A 15825-nucleotide genomic window follows, 5' to 3' on the forward strand; every position below is an offset into this window, starting at 1 on the left:
CATAACTGAGCAACTGAGCATGCATGGAATACTGGGAAAAGGTCTTTTAAAATAGAGCAATTTTAAACCAGTAACCATACTTTTGCAGTAAATAATGAAGGAAAAAATAAAAGATTTGATTGCAATGCTTTTGAAAAATAAAACTTTAAATTGTATAACAAATTTAATTTATAATTTGACAAAACTTACATTAAAATCATAATATGCAAATTATTAAAAAGAATGAATAGTAAATCAAATGTCGATTTTTTTTTTCTGGTGTACTTGACAAATGTCATGGTAGCAAGCTAGAATCTTTTTTGTGTTATATTTAACTTTTTAGCATGAGCATAAAGATGATCATTTCCACAAAAGTTTTGAAGCATTCATCAGTTCCTCTTGATCCCTCATATTCAAGTCATTTGATTTTGAAGTACCATGCCTAATTTCCTCTACTTCATTTGTTAATGCTTTTGATTCTAACATATTCTCATTGTTCATGATTTTGCGATTAAGCAGTTCTTCAGTATAACTTGCATCATGAAATGCTGAATCTCTTGAAAAATTTTACTTTACAATTCATTTGCATAAAAATTTTACTGTGTTATAACATTCTATCATCAGCAAGAGACCAAAATATTTTTATAATAAAGCACAGAGATAAATGTTAATACTAATTGAGAAAGGGTGTTCAGTAAAGGTTAATTTTATAAGTGAGTAGTTCACAGTTTTTACTTTCCTACATAGTCATGTATCTTTCGGGATTAGAATAATACTTTGCTATAATCAGAAGCTCTTGCAATTTGCAATCAGATAAAAGTAAGGGATAGAAAGTAAGCAAGTCATAAAGCTAGAAATACAGTTGGTATCTTCTGCAAATGACTCTTTTTGACATCATTACAGTGCGTGAGATACACCTGAGTTAAAAGGACCAAGGGCTGAGGTATTGAGGGAATCAATGAAAAAGTGAAAGAGTAAACTTTATCAAATACAGGAAAGCAATCACATACGTTGGAGCAGAAGCAAGGGGAAATGATACACTGGAAGATTAGAGCTGTGGGAGGTAACATTAAGGACAAAGGGGTGGCCAAGCACATTTAATATGGCTGTCTGATAGGGCAGGAAGTTGTGGCTAAGATGCCATCCACGTTAATTCATACTGAACATCTAACTCCAGAAACAAGCTAAATGAGTAGAATAAATGCCCTGGGAGGTCTGAGTCATAGTTTCACTAAGGATTGTGTGAAAACTTTCACTGAGAAATACATTGGTATTGGCCTATCCCATTTTCAAGTATCCCATTTGAAGTCTGGTGAATTCACCCAACTTGCTACCACCACCGACACTCCCTCATTCTCCCAGTCTTTAATACCAAGATTTTATATAGATACTAGAAAAGTATGTGATAATTAGTAGGTCAGAAAGAATCACAGAAACCAAAACAGGGTTTAAATTATAGATGAGTTTGGGTTTGTGGTATTCTCCAGCATTGCCTGGGGAAGGAAGTATAATCAGATACATCATCATCACACCCCAGAACAAGTAGATGATCTCTCTCTATAACATGAATTGTTCTGTTGGGTCAAGCGTGAAACATGCTTATAATTTTTAAGCCATTTTTATAAATTTTGTTGATGCTTCTTTTTATCCTTTCTTAGACTTTTTGTGTTGTTTTATGGGTCTATTTTTTAAGTTCACAAATAGTAGTAATAATCTATACTTCTGAGTTTAAAATTTGCCTTTCCCATGCACTGATACAGCCAGCCTCTTCTGCTGGTTCTTTTTAACCTGCAAATTACTTATTACAATAAAGGAGATGACTCAGGCTCTTAATAAAGCCTTAAAAATGTCATCTCTACTTAAAGCCTTCAATCAAATACCTCTGTTTATGGAAATGTATTGGCATGATTTGAAATTCTGTCATTTTCAAAAAATTATCAGTAGGCTCCATTCTTGACCACTCAGAAAACTTAAAAAAAAAAAAAAAAAACCTAGGGGAAGCAAGAATTTCAGGAGAGCTAATATATGAGAGCATTTGAAAGATTATGCCAGCATGGAAAGTGAAGAACAGCAATTTTCTAGTATGTATGATTTCACTGGATAGAGTAAAAGAAAAGCAAGCCACAGAAAGAATCTTAATAACTCACTCCTGTTTCTTGCTAGAGTCTCTCTGAAAAAACCATGAAGTGATGGGTGGTGTCTTGAATTGCAGTCTGTGGGCTTTTACAAAAGAATCATTTTATAGCCTTCACATATGTTTGAATCTTCTAAAATAAAAAAAGTTAAGTATTGATCTAAAGTCTTTCAAAAAGTCTATAAGTCTTTAACACGTATAAAGTTAAAAGAAAAATGCAAGATTTTCAAGGACCTGAAATGCAGGAGACTTGGTTTCGACCCCTGGGTCAGGAAGATTCCCCTGGAGAAGGGAATGGCTCCCACTCCAGTAATATTTTTTTGCCTGGAAAACCCCATGGACAGAGGAGTCTGGCAGGCTACAATCCATGGGGTCGCAAAGAGTTGGATATGACTGAGCGATTAATGCTTTCACTTGAAGGATTTCTTTAAAAGGTGATATATTTCTAATGTTTGAATTCTTACAGCTAAAAGTATTTCCTTCATAGTGCAGAGCAATAATTATTAACTGTATACACTAAAATTGTCAGACATGAAGTACAAAAAACACAAGATGACATTTACTCAGAACCAGTCCTTATTTAGTATAATTCTTAGCTACAGATAAGGTTTAGAATATGATACCGGAATGGGAAAAACGTGACGATAAACTAGGAAGAGGTCAAATTACAGCTGAGATTAATGATTTGAATTATAATGCTTAATACACTAGATTGACACTGGCCTTTACTCATTATTTTTATTGACAAAATGTTCTTGGAAAAAGTCTTAGGTCACCAATTTTGAACAATGGCCAAAATGCCTATTTAAATAAACAAGCAAAAAATGGTGAAATTTCTTGGTACAGATGTAATTTGCCAGTTGCTACTGGGAGCATCATATAAAAGATATTTTGAAATTATTCACTTAATATTCAACTTTCAGAATTCAGGGTTACAAGTTCTAGGATCCACTCCCATAGTACCTTTCTTCTCAACCTTGATAAACATTTATGCATTTTGTTTAATGTTGTACCTAAAATGCACCTAATGTTAACTTCCACCTCCATCCTGTCCTACCTCTTTATCAAAGGCTTTGGCTACACGATTATTGCACTATAACAAATGCTCAAATGATGGAAGAAAATTATACTTTAAGCATAGATAAAGAATGAACGGACCAGGAAAGTTATGTGTACTATTTCTTTGAAATAACATGTTTAGCCACTAGATGTCACCCTTTTTTAAGCACAAAGTTTACTTCATAAAGTTAACAATAGAAGTTACATTGCACTTAGGGTAAAAGTTGGTACCATTGGAACTAGTCCCTCTAATATCACATACAAAGAAACTTTAACAACTGATAAACAAAGAAACAACAACCAGTGTTTCCTGTAAGAAGGACTACCTGAGTCAGACTGGTTTGAGTCTTGCTGATCTCCAAACTAGATACTTAAAATGCAACAGAAGTTAATAGCATGTGATTTTCAAACTGTACAAATAGAAGACTGTACAAGCATGGCTCTTGTACAAATATAACATGAACACATATAAAGGTCTCAATCAACGCATAATTAGCAGACGAGTCAGTAAGATGGTGAGGCCAGTAAAAGAGAGAATTCCAGGAATAGAGGCTTACAGGCTCAGTCTGAGCTTGGCCTTAGGTACAAAATTCTTTAATATCCCAAAGGTCACAAACCATAACCTTTAAGGGTATGTTTCCTGCTTGAGGAGAAATGATCTCTACTAGGCAAAATTCTACAAGTTAACATGCAACTTCACAGTGAGGCAAAAAGATACTCACCCTAGATGTATGGATCACCTATCATGCTTCAGTGGCTATGCTGTTTTACATGCATTATCCTATTTTAACCTCACGGTAAGTTTCTATGAGGTAGATGCTTATGTTCTCTTTATCAAGAGACTAGAACACTGAGAAATCAAGAACATTTTTCAGGACCAGCAGGTGAGTGATCAGGTTGGAGTGTAAATCTGCTCTGTCTATATAGTCTTTCTCCTGGGAGCAAACTTAACAGTTATCTCCTGGAGAAGGAAATGGCAACCAACTCCAGTATTCTTGCCTGGAAAATCCCATGGACAGAGGAGCCTGGTAGGCTACAGTCCATAGAGTCACAAAGAGTTGGACACGACTGAGTGACTTCACTCACTGGGTCTAGAGGATGTTGGGATTCTATAAGATGAGGCACGTGCAGGCATACTACAACCCTTCTGCCCTCTCTTGTTCCTCATCCATGAAGGGCAAATAGTGGTGAAAGAACTCTGAAGTGCAATAGAGATGCTGTAAAATCAGATTTTAACTGCTAATGCTTGCATTCTCTAGAATTTGTGTACATTACTTACCATACCCCTGCTTCCCTTTGCCAATTCGTCTAGTGCAGTTTAAATAAGTGGAGAGTTGGATATGCTCAGGGTGGTGAGTTTTCACACAAAGGCAGGCAATATCTTACATACCCTCTATGTGGAAAACACTTAGGCTAGGTAAAATGTTATCAACGGTGTTGTTTATAAATGAAAAAAACAAAAAACAAAAAACAGACCTTTAAAAACTTGCATGGTAGTCCTATAATATACATTTTGTATTCTTTCCAGATAATTTGGGACAAGGGGAGAAATCTAATGTTGTCATTGTTTAGTTGTTCAGTGTCCAACTGCACTACCTAATGGTAGTAGCCATGGGTAGCTACTCACGAGCTGCCTCATGTACTGTATCCCTCCAAGCTCCTCTGTCCGTGGGTTTTCCCAAGCAAGAATACTGGAGGGAGTTGCCATCTCCTTCTCCAGGGGATCTTCCCAACCCAGGGATTGAAACTGCATCTCTTGCCTGGCAGGCGGACTCTTTACTGCTAAGCCAACAGGGAAGCCCATAGCTAAGATATTCTCTGCAGAATTTGGAAGAAGGGGAGAAATCTAATGTCCTGACAATATATTCAAGGTAGATGAGTACCTAACAAATATCTGTCTAAAAAATGTTCTATGGAATTTTAAAACTTTAAAATCTTGAAGAAATTTAGATATAATTAAACGAGCTGTAGAAAATCTTCTTAAATTTGTATGATTTATATGCAGAGAATCTCAAAAATGTGAGGGGCTCCAAGGTTTATTACTAATTCACTTTCAATTCTCATAAAGATTATACCATTCAGCCACTGACTGAGAAGATCTGGAAAATTAATCAAACATTATTATATTACCTGTTAGGAGTCTAGACAGTCTCCTCATCACACACATTCTGATACAATTGTGAAAGGATTTTTTTACAGAGTATTATTTTTTTTTCCCCATACCAGATAAAAATAATAGAAACACTTAAGAGTTCCCCAGTCAAATAAAAATGTTAAATTTGTTGGTGTATCACATTTGCATTTATACTTGCTCTAAAAAATGAAGAGTGCTATATAAAAATTGAAAAGTATTTCTTTTTATGTAGTCAGTCTGTTGTTCAGTGTTCAGCTTCTTCAGTTTTCATGGATTATAAAATCTTTTAGGACAGAAGATATTCCTTACAAGACCATATTATAAGTTTCCAGCTTTAAAGGTAGATGTAATTTTAATAATCATGTACCACTTTTAAGCTCTATTAGGCACAGTTCTGTGTTGCCTTTGATTTATTCATCAATGTGAGAAACCCGGACTTTTCTAAAGTCTAATTTTTGAAAAAAGCTAAGTAGTCTCTCTGCATTAAACCATCTGTTCTACATGATTACAGGGACTAGTTTTTAGCATTGAAGCTTCCCTTTTGTGATTACATTTCTTGTTCAACCAAGTAAACTCTTTGGAAATCATTTATTTCCGATAAAGCATATCATTGTTCACAGAGTAGTAAAATAATTAAATCAACCCAGATTCTTATTGGATAGCATCTTAAAGAACACATGTGAATTTAGCACACTAATTAATTCAAATTCATTTAATTCATTTATCCATAGCCAAAGAAAATCTGAAGATGGTACTCACGCAGGTTTAATTGTATAGGCATGTTTTTCATGGACAAAGGCACCAGCAAGACCTCCTGCTCCTGTATTTAAATACTGGATAGAGAGTAAATTAAACTGTGTGGGTTTGCCTAAATAAATATGATAAAAATAATAATTTGACTTTTTTGTTATGCAATCAACTTTGCTAAGATCAAAATGTGTGATTATTTTAACTTTTATTATAAAAGAGAATTTGCGGTTATTTTGTTCAAAGAAAAACAATGAAATGTAGCATTATTAAATAGGAATAAATAGCTATTACTATTTTGGCCAGTTTTTGCCCCAACTGGTAGATAACAGTTCAGTTCTACTGACAGTTATCTGATTTCAAAGCTCATTCATTTCAATTATTTTGCCACAAAATATTTAAATAATAATAAAATATTATATTTTTAAAATGCTTAAGATCACTTCTATTTCTATGCTCCCTGTCAATAAACTTGTCTTCAAATGTCAATATAAAGTTGATTTCATAAGAATTATCTTTAACTTATGTAGAAATTTTTCAACATATTAACAAAACACGAGATTAAAATTGAATTAAGTTCTAAGTATGGAGGTATTGTCCAGAATGTCCTGATTTTATCATAGAAGTCAGAGAATTGAAGGAATAAATGCTCTATAAAGGATGGAAATACCAAAACTTAATAACCTATACTATTCATTAAGTGATTCTACAACTAACTAAAGTCACAAAATGCAGTAATGAAGGAAATGGAGGAAAGTAGTTCAAATACCTAAAATTGGTCACTGATCCATTTTTACATTTAGATTAATGTTAGTGTGGACTAAAAGGATATAAATATATTAACTAGTCTGTTGATACCTTGTAGGAGCACCAGCAGGCAAAATCAACTCCCCAGTCATGTAAGTGAAGTTCAACATTTCCAACTGCATGTGCTAGATCAAAGCCAACAAAACAACCCTGGGGAAGAACATAATAACATTTTGAATTTGCTTAATGATTCAAAATAACAAATACAAGTATATTTAAGAAAATTGTTGAAAAAATGCTGTACTATAAATGCAGTTTATCCTTTGGTGACTTAGCAGCAGCAGCAGCAGCAGCAGCAGCAGCAATGTCTCACAAAGTGTTTAATCATAAAATCTTGGGCATTCTCAAGACCCTTTCAGGTCAAAACAGTTTTCATACCAGGAAGAAGACATTCTTTGCCTTCTTTACTGTGATGACTTTTGCACTGATAATGCAGAAGCAATGATGTGTTAAATTGCTCTCATCTTTGCACAAATCAAGGTAGTCAAAACTTGTATTCTCATTGTGTGCATTCAGTTACAGCATGAAAAGGTTAATTTGAGTTATATATCTCCTTGGTACAAGTATAAAAATAATACATTTGTATAAAATGTCAATACCTTAATTTTATTCTTTTAAGGTTTGATATGGGAATTGTTCATAAAACATTTAACAATATCCTGAAGTAGGATGTCTGTCTCAAAGTAATGCACTTATGCAGTTATTTGAGTTGCAAGCTAAGTTACCCACTTTAACTTCATAGAAAGCCATTTTTGCATGATATAGCATCTTACAAACAAATGATAGTAAATCATACTTAGGTATTTGAGACATATTTTGAAAAATGAAGTGAGTCTATCAATTTTAGGAAAATAACTTGCAGGATTTGTTGCCAAAGGAAAAAAGTAGTTACAAAGAGAAAGTGGAATTTTGGAAAAATTGTGTCCATTTCCATAAATATGATCATTTCCCAGTATTTAAAGATATTTATGGTGAGTTTAAAACTAACATATAATTTTAAAAAGAACATATAATGAAATATGAAATATTTAGAAAATATACATAACTTAATGAAAAAGCAAGAGAGTTCCAGAAAAATATCTATTTCTGCTTTATTGACTATGCCAAAGCCTTTGACTGTGTGGATCACAATAAACTGTGGAAAATTCTGAAAGAGATGGGAATACCAGACCACCTGACCTGCCTCTTGAGAAACCTGTGTGCAGGTCAGGAAGCAACAGTTAGAACCGGACATGGAACAAAAGACTGGTTCCAAATTGGAAAAGGAGTATGTCAAGGCTATATATTGTCACCCTGCTTATTTAACTTATATGCAGAGTACATCATGAGAAATGCTGGGCTGGAAGAAGCACAAGCTGGAATCAAGATTGCTGGGAGAAATATCAGTAACCTGAGATATGCAGATGACATGACCCTTATGGCAGAAAGTGAAGAGGAACTAAAAGCCTCTTGATGAAAGTGAAAGAGGAGAGCGAAAAAGTTGCCTTAAAGTTCAACATTCAGAAAATGAAGATCATGGCATCTGGTCCCATCACTTCATGGGAAGTAGATGGGGAAACAGTGGAAACAGTGTCAGACTTTATTATTGGGGGCTCCAAAATCACTGCAGATGGTGACTGCAGCCATGAAATTAAAAGACGCTTACTTCTTGGAAGGAAAGTTATGACCAACCTAGATAGCATGTTAAAATGCAGAGACATTACCTTGCCAACAAAGGTCCGTGTAGTCAAGGCTATGGTTTTTCCAGTAATCAAGTATGGATGTAAGAGTTGGACTGTGAAGAAAGCTGAGCACCGAAGAATTGATGCTTTTGAACTGTGGTGTTGGAGACGACTCTTGAGAGTCCTTGGACTGCAAGGAGGTCCAACCAGTCCATCCTAAAGGAGATCAGTCCTGAGTGTTCATTGGAAGGGATGATGCTAAAGCTGAAACTCCAGTACTTTGGCCACCTCTTGCAAAGAGCTGACTCATTGGAAAAGACCCTGATGCTAGGAGGAATTGGGGGTAGGAGGAGAAGGGGATGACAGAGGATGAGATGGCTGGATGGCATCACCAACTCGATGGACACGGGTTTGAGTAGACTCCGGGAGTTGGTGATGGACAGGGAGGCCTTGGTGCTGCGATTCGTGGGGTCACAAAGAGTTGGACACGACTGAGCAACTGAAATGAACTGAACTGAATGAATTGATATTTTCCAAATGATCAAGACATATTGTTACATATTATGCATGGATAAAAGATCTGTTCAAAATGAAAAATCAGCCCATAGATTTTAATGTAACAAAGCATAGAAAGATCATTGATTTAGTTTCACATTTCATACTACAAATCCTAGGAAGTTCTTGTCAAATTCTGGTATAGGATCAAAGAATATTCACAGTTAACTGAAAAAGCTATTATATCACTTGTACTTTTTCTAAATATATATCTGTACAAGGTCCAACTTTATTCTTATATTTCACAAAGAAAAATAATCAAGAGATTTATTGCAGAAGATATATAAAACCAGCTGCCTTCTATTAAGTCAAATAGCAAAGATTTATATTTCTATGTAAAATATATGCCAAATATAAAACATTCTTTTTTGGTCTCTTTTAGAAACTACATTTTTACCCCCTAACAATGTAATATTTATGTCAGTATGTAATGGGTTTGTGTTTTTGTCCTAAATATATAATATATTTTAAAGTTGTTTTTATTACAAATATAGTAAATATAGGTATACATAAACAATATTAAAACCTCTTTGAGGAGTTCAATTATATATAAGAATGTAAAAGTTTCCCATAATTGAAAAAGACAAATGTACCCCAATGTTCATTGCAGCACTATTTACAATAGCTAGGGCATGGTAGTGACGTCAGCTTAAACTAGAAGCATGCGTGCAACCAAGTCCTGCCTAGTTTGGTTAACATAAAGTCGAGCAGGTGGCTCTAGTGGTAAAGAACCCAACTGCCAATGCTGGAAATGTAGGACACTCAGGTTTGATCCTTGGGTCGGGAAGATCCCCTGGAATAGGAAATGACAACCCACTCCAGTGTTCTTGCTTGGAGAATCCCATGGACAGAGGGGCCTGGGTTGTACACAGTCTCTTAGAGTTGCAAAGAGTCAGACACGGCTGAAGCAACTTCAGTTCAGTTCAGCCACTCAGTCGTGTCCGACTCTGTGACCCCATGGACTACAGCACACCAGGCTTCCCTGTCCATCACCAACTCCTGGAGTTTACTCAAACTCATGTCCATTGAGTCGGTGATGCTATCCAACCATCTCATCCACTGTCGTCCCCTTCTCCTCCTGCCTTCAGTCTTTCATATCATCAGGGTCTTTTCCAACGAGTCAACTGTTTGCATCAGGTGGTCCTAAGTATTAGAGTTGCAGCTTCAGCATCAGTCCTTCCAATGAATATTCAGGACTGGTTTCCTTTAGGATTGACTGGTTTCCTTTAGGATTGACTGGTTTGATCTCCTTGCAGTCCAGGGGACTTTCTAGAGTCTTCTCCAACACGACAGTTCAAAAGCATCAATTCTTTGGTGCTCAGCTTTCTTTCTAGTCCAACTTTCTCATCCATACATGACTACTGGAAAAAGCATAGCTTTGACTAGATGGATCTTTGTTGGCAAAGTAATGTCTCTGTTTTTTAATATGCTGTCTAGGTTGGTCATAATGTTTCTTCCAAGGAGCAAGCATCCTTTAATTTCATGGCTGCAGTCACATTATGCAGTGATTTTTGGAGCCCTCCAAAAATAAAATCTGCCACTGTTTCTCCATCTTTTTGCCATGATGTGATGGGACCAGATGCCATGACCTTAATTTTCTGAATGTTGAGTTTTAAGCCAACTTTTTCACTCTCGTCTTTCACTTTCATCAAGAGGCTTTTTAGTTCCTCTTCACTTTCTGCCATAAGGGTGGTGTCATCTGCGAATATGAGGTTATTGTTATTTTTCCTGGCAATCTTGATTCCAGCTTGTGCTTCATCCAGCCCTGCATTTTGCATGATATATTCTGCATATAAGTTACGTAATCAGGGTGACAATATACAGCCTTGGTGTACTCCTTTCCTGTTTTAGAACCAGTCTTTTGTTCCATGTCCAGTTTTAACTGTTGCTTCTTGATCTGCATACAGATTTCTCTGGAGGCCCATAAAAACAATGCTATTTTCGAATCTATGCTGTGTTCTTCCTGTACATTCACTTGAGACCTGGATAATCTCTTACTGACTCTATTTTGTCTCAATTATTTACTTGTATGGTTTCAAGTATTTTGTATGTCTGCCTGATAAAACTTGGTGTTTTAGAATGTAAGACTCTTTACACTAAATTCCCAGAAGGAAAGCATGGAGCAATAAATTTATACTATCCAAACTATACTCACGTAGTACTTTCTTAATTTAATTGCTTACCATCAAAACTACTTTCCTCTGTAGATCAAAATGTGAAAACATTTAGCTAAATAATATAGTGATTCATTCCACATTAAGACAACTTTGTATATCGAACATGAATTTTTTTGAAAAGTCATTAAATGAGGGTGTTTATTTTGCAAACATGTCTTACCTCTGAGTTATATTGTTAGCTTACTAAGAGCACATATAATAATTACCTTCTTAAAACATTAGACTTCCTGCAACTTTGAAGAACTACATCTATTGACTGATGTTTTTTGAAGTTAATAATTGCAGAAGGACCCACTTTTTGATCGTTCTAACACCTCTTAAAAATAAATAACTCCGAACAGCTATTACAGGTACTTTCCCCAGAATAGGGACTACGCTGGTGAGTGGCTCAGACAGTAAAGTGTCTGCCTACAACGTGGGAGACCTGGGTTCAATCCTAAGGTCAGGAATATCCCCTGGTGAAGGAAATGGGAACACTCTCCACTATAACTCTTGCCTGGAAAATCCCATGGATGGAGGAGCCCAGTAGGCCACAGTCCATAGAGTCGCAGAGTCAGACATGACTGAGCAACTATACTTCGCTTTTCCCAGAATAGAGAGATGCAAACCATGACCTTTTAAATAAATAAAGTAATATTTTAGGACAGGTAATCTCATTTGTTTAGATATTGTCTATGGTTGCTTTTGCAAGCACAAATGAATCATTGCAACAGAGATCACATGAAAGAAAAGTCTGACATATTTGCTATTTTGCCCATTACAGAAAAGATTTGCTGACCCCAACCTTATAGCATCGGTTTCCATGGAGAAAACTCAATACACTGGAGAGTCGGTTAATTAGAAAATTTACTCATTATAATGTGACCAAAACTAGAATCTCCTAAAAGAAAAAAAGGTTCTTACCGGTATTTTATTTCCCAAACACAAAAAAATGAGTTTTTATAGCACAATTTTTCTTAGGAAACTCAAGGAATAAAAAGTCAGCACTTATATTATCAGCTATTTATAAAGAATAGCCTGATGAAGAAACTGTGTAACTTCACTCACCAACCATATCATGTTGTTAAAGGCCCTGTGGTCACATATGTGGCACAATATAAAAAAAAAATCACTTGTGGCTCCTACAATATATTTTAATGCAAGTGAAATTCTTTCCCCATGGATGGCAGAGAACATAAGTTATTTAATGCGATTATTTTAAGTAAATGACCTTAAGATACAAACTTGAATGGATCGTCACAAAGTGATTTTACAGAAGTTTCACTAGATGGCAGCATCTTAAAACACTAAGAGTTTTCCGAAACACTGTATAGCCATTCAGTTAATATTTTTATTATTTTAAAAGAAATAGTAGGGAAAACAATATGAATATGTGAAAACATACACTGAACACTTGAGTGCATACTTTATGCAATGCTAAAATAGAAATCAAATATTTTCAGCAGATTTGGATTAATTACCCACAATTGCTCAGAATCTCATTGGTAAATCCTGGAGAAGGGAATGGCTGCCCACTCCAGTGTTCGGGCCTGGAGAATTCCATGGACTGTATAGTCCATGGTATCGCAGAGTCAGACATGACTGAGTGACTTTCACTCACTCATTGATAAAAAACAGTGACAAATATAAATGATAAACGACATTACAAGCACAGAGGTTTTCAGCCACCATGTCACCTGGCTTTATAGTCAATCCCCAAACTATGGAAGTAATCTTGTAACTATTCTGATTCTTTCCATCCTGCCTTCTTCCAATGAACTTTCTAAATCATACATTTGATTGTAAGACTTCTGTGTTCTTCAGTGATTCCCCCATTCAATTCAGAATGTAACTCATTTACCTTGGTATGGTTTATGACCTGATTCTTTCCAGCTTTCTATCTCACGTGCCCTACACCTACTTTCCTCTTCTTGCATAAATATTCTCTGTCTCTAGAGTATTCTTTCCCTTCCCATTTGCCTGAGTAGCTCAGATTTTGATCATAAGATAACTTCCATAGGAAGACACTTTGCCAAACCTCTCTCTTCTTTCATAGTTCTGGTTACACAAATCTCTTCTAGCAATTTTCCAATCTTACTATTTTTCTATTTTTACATAATATAAATTCAAGTATTCAATCGTTGGATGAATAAGTAAACAAAAGAACATATAATAAAGCCAGACAATTGTCAATAAATATAATGTAAACTGAAGCTAAATGTAAAAGAATATTATTTGATATCCTTTATTTCTGTTTCAATTTTATTGCATAAATCATCTATTCAGGCTTGGAATCTTTTAAAATGAAGTTTCTTGGGCAATCAATGGTAGCTTAAAATATTTTTAAAAATTCCTTTCAATAAAAAAAGTCATATCATGAGTTTTCGTTTTGACCATCTTCAATAGCACAATACTAAGAATTTTTCTAACCAGTATAATAATACACATAGGGCCTGTGTTGAGATTTCTAGGTAGCTGTCTCACTGTCTCTAAAATTTAGTTTATTATTTTTTATCTATTAAAATGAAATATGGAATAGTAGGGCTTAATTTTATACCTTGTAGCATTCAAGTCCTCATAACTTTGTTGGTTTATCCTATAACAGATTGACTTTGGACTGATATCATTATTTTCTTCTTTATTCACTCCCCCAAAATCCTATAAATGATGAAGATCATCAATAAGTAGCAAATCTGGTGTGAAAAGGGTAATTATATAAGACACTTGTACCTATACACAGAACTGAAAGCCAGGTCGTATGCATTTGTATGTTCATATAATTGTTAAAATAATAAAATACTTAAGAAAGGTAAGTAGCCTCTGGCCCACTTGAGTAACCACCTAGGTTACTTCGGCAGTACCTGCAAAGGATGCATGCCATGTAGACCGTGGCCATTCCTATGTGCGAGCTGGGTGCATGTCCAAACTTCAGGATACCCTTGGAAGTGGCATTAGCATCATGGTGGGTAAATTACAGGTGCCTGCAAGATTCCTTCAAGGCTAGTAATTGGATACTAGTATTAGGAGTATGACTGCTCTCATGACTGTTTATGGGAACTACAGTTTCCACACCATACCAAGCAGGTCTTTATGTATTCTAAATGGTACTTCTGCTTCAATATAAAGTCACAGGAAACAATTGCAGAAGTACATTGCTATACATTTGAATAATGCTACCTTAAAAAGAAAAACTGGTGGGAAAATTTGAAGACAGTGAATGAAATTTTTTTTAAAAAATGACAGGAGTGTGTATGTGTGTGTGTGTGTGTGTGTTCATCTCTAGATAGATAGGATAGACAAAGTGGGGATTAAAAACAATTGGTTGGCTAGTTAGTTTTGATCCTGGCACTTCCCAAAGAAGCTCATAATTAAGGAGATGTCGAATTGTGCTGGGGTGGGGTGAGATTGAGGAAGAGGCAGATGAAAGGTGGTAGGGTTTCTTGCCACTATCTTGAAGCACTAAAATTTGTGAAATTCATTCAACTGCTATAGTTCAAAATAATGCACAGATACTAAATTAGAAAAAGAAAAAAGAAGAAATACTCTGTAAGAGGGGCCTCTATCAGTCCTGTAAATATAGTATATCACTTCAGAGTGAATTTTTATCCTGAAAGTCTTTCCTTTCACCCAGCATAGATTTATTATGATTTTCAAGTATCTTCCTCACTTTTTTTTCCTTTTCATCCAACTCTGGTTGTAAGCAGGAGTGAAGTCACTCAGTCATGTGACCCCATGGACTTTAGGCTTCCAGGCTCTTCTGTCCCTGAAATTTTCCAGGCAAAAGTACTGGAGTGGGTTCCCTTTTCTTTCTCCAGGGTATCTTCCTGACCCAGGAATTGAACCTACGTCTCCCTCATTGCAGGCAGATGCTTTACTGTCTTAGCCATCAGGGAAGCCTATAAGCAGGAACTATGCATTAATTCTTGCATGGTGTTTATTTTTTACTTAAAGTCAATATGTAATCTGTATAACATTTTCCTTCCCGCAGTTATCTAACAGAGCTATCTACTATTTTGTTGTTGTTGTTGTTTTGAATTAGTATGTTAAGCCTTCTCTTATTTACAGCAAGAGTTTGATAGGAATAGCTGTTCCTCAATATTAAAACAAGTAGCAGTACAAAAGGAGAATAAACTCATAAGTTAAAAGTACACAACACAGTCTTCCAAGTGGAGCTGCGGTAAATATTTTAGAAATCAAGTAGCTTGGCAACTAGAACCAACGTTTAAAATTTTAAGGCAGAAGCTGAATGCTACTCAAAGCTACTTTAGCTCTGAGGCTCTTAAAGATAACATATGATTCCAGAAGTAAATAATCAGCATATGTACTGCAAGAGAAAAACTACACACAATATCCCATCCAGGATGCTGTGACTTGATAATTATAAATGCTCATATTGAAGTTCAGCAGCAAACAAGAACAGAAACAAGAAAAACTGGGAGAGTAGACAAGATTTTACTCTAGACTATATGATGAATTACTCTAAGGTTAAGGTGTAACCATTTGAAATGTATCTTCTATCAAAATGTTATTTTAAAATGTAAGTGTACAGAGAAGAATGATTTCCCCAATAGCCCTTACACTACATGATAATTT

At 35.4% G+C, this 15825-nt stretch overlaps 1 protein-coding gene across 3 annotated transcripts in view; it reads right to left on the reverse strand.

Moving 5' to 3' along the window:
- KYNU (kynureninase) overlaps positions 1 to 15825 on the reverse strand; it is a 122571-nt gene that overhangs the window by 36639 nt on the left and 70107 nt on the right. For all 3 annotated transcript variants that reach the window (XM_042243923.2, XM_004004721.6, XM_060411152.1), the window contains 2 exons: positions 6912 to 7010; positions 6066 to 6139 (listed from right to left, as the gene is read on the reverse strand). In XM_042243923.2, coding sequence (XP_042099857.1) covers positions 6066 to 6139; positions 6912 to 7010 — 173 coding nt within the window. The remainder of the gene's footprint in view (positions 1 to 6065; positions 6140 to 6911; positions 7011 to 15825) is intronic.

Source organism: Ovis aries, chromosome 2, assembly GCF_016772045.2.
Source record: "Ovis aries strain OAR_USU_Benz2616 breed Rambouillet chromosome 2, ARS-UI_Ramb_v3.0, whole genome shotgun sequence".
Taxonomy (NCBI): Eukaryota; Metazoa; Chordata; class Mammalia; order Artiodactyla; family Bovidae; genus Ovis; species Ovis aries.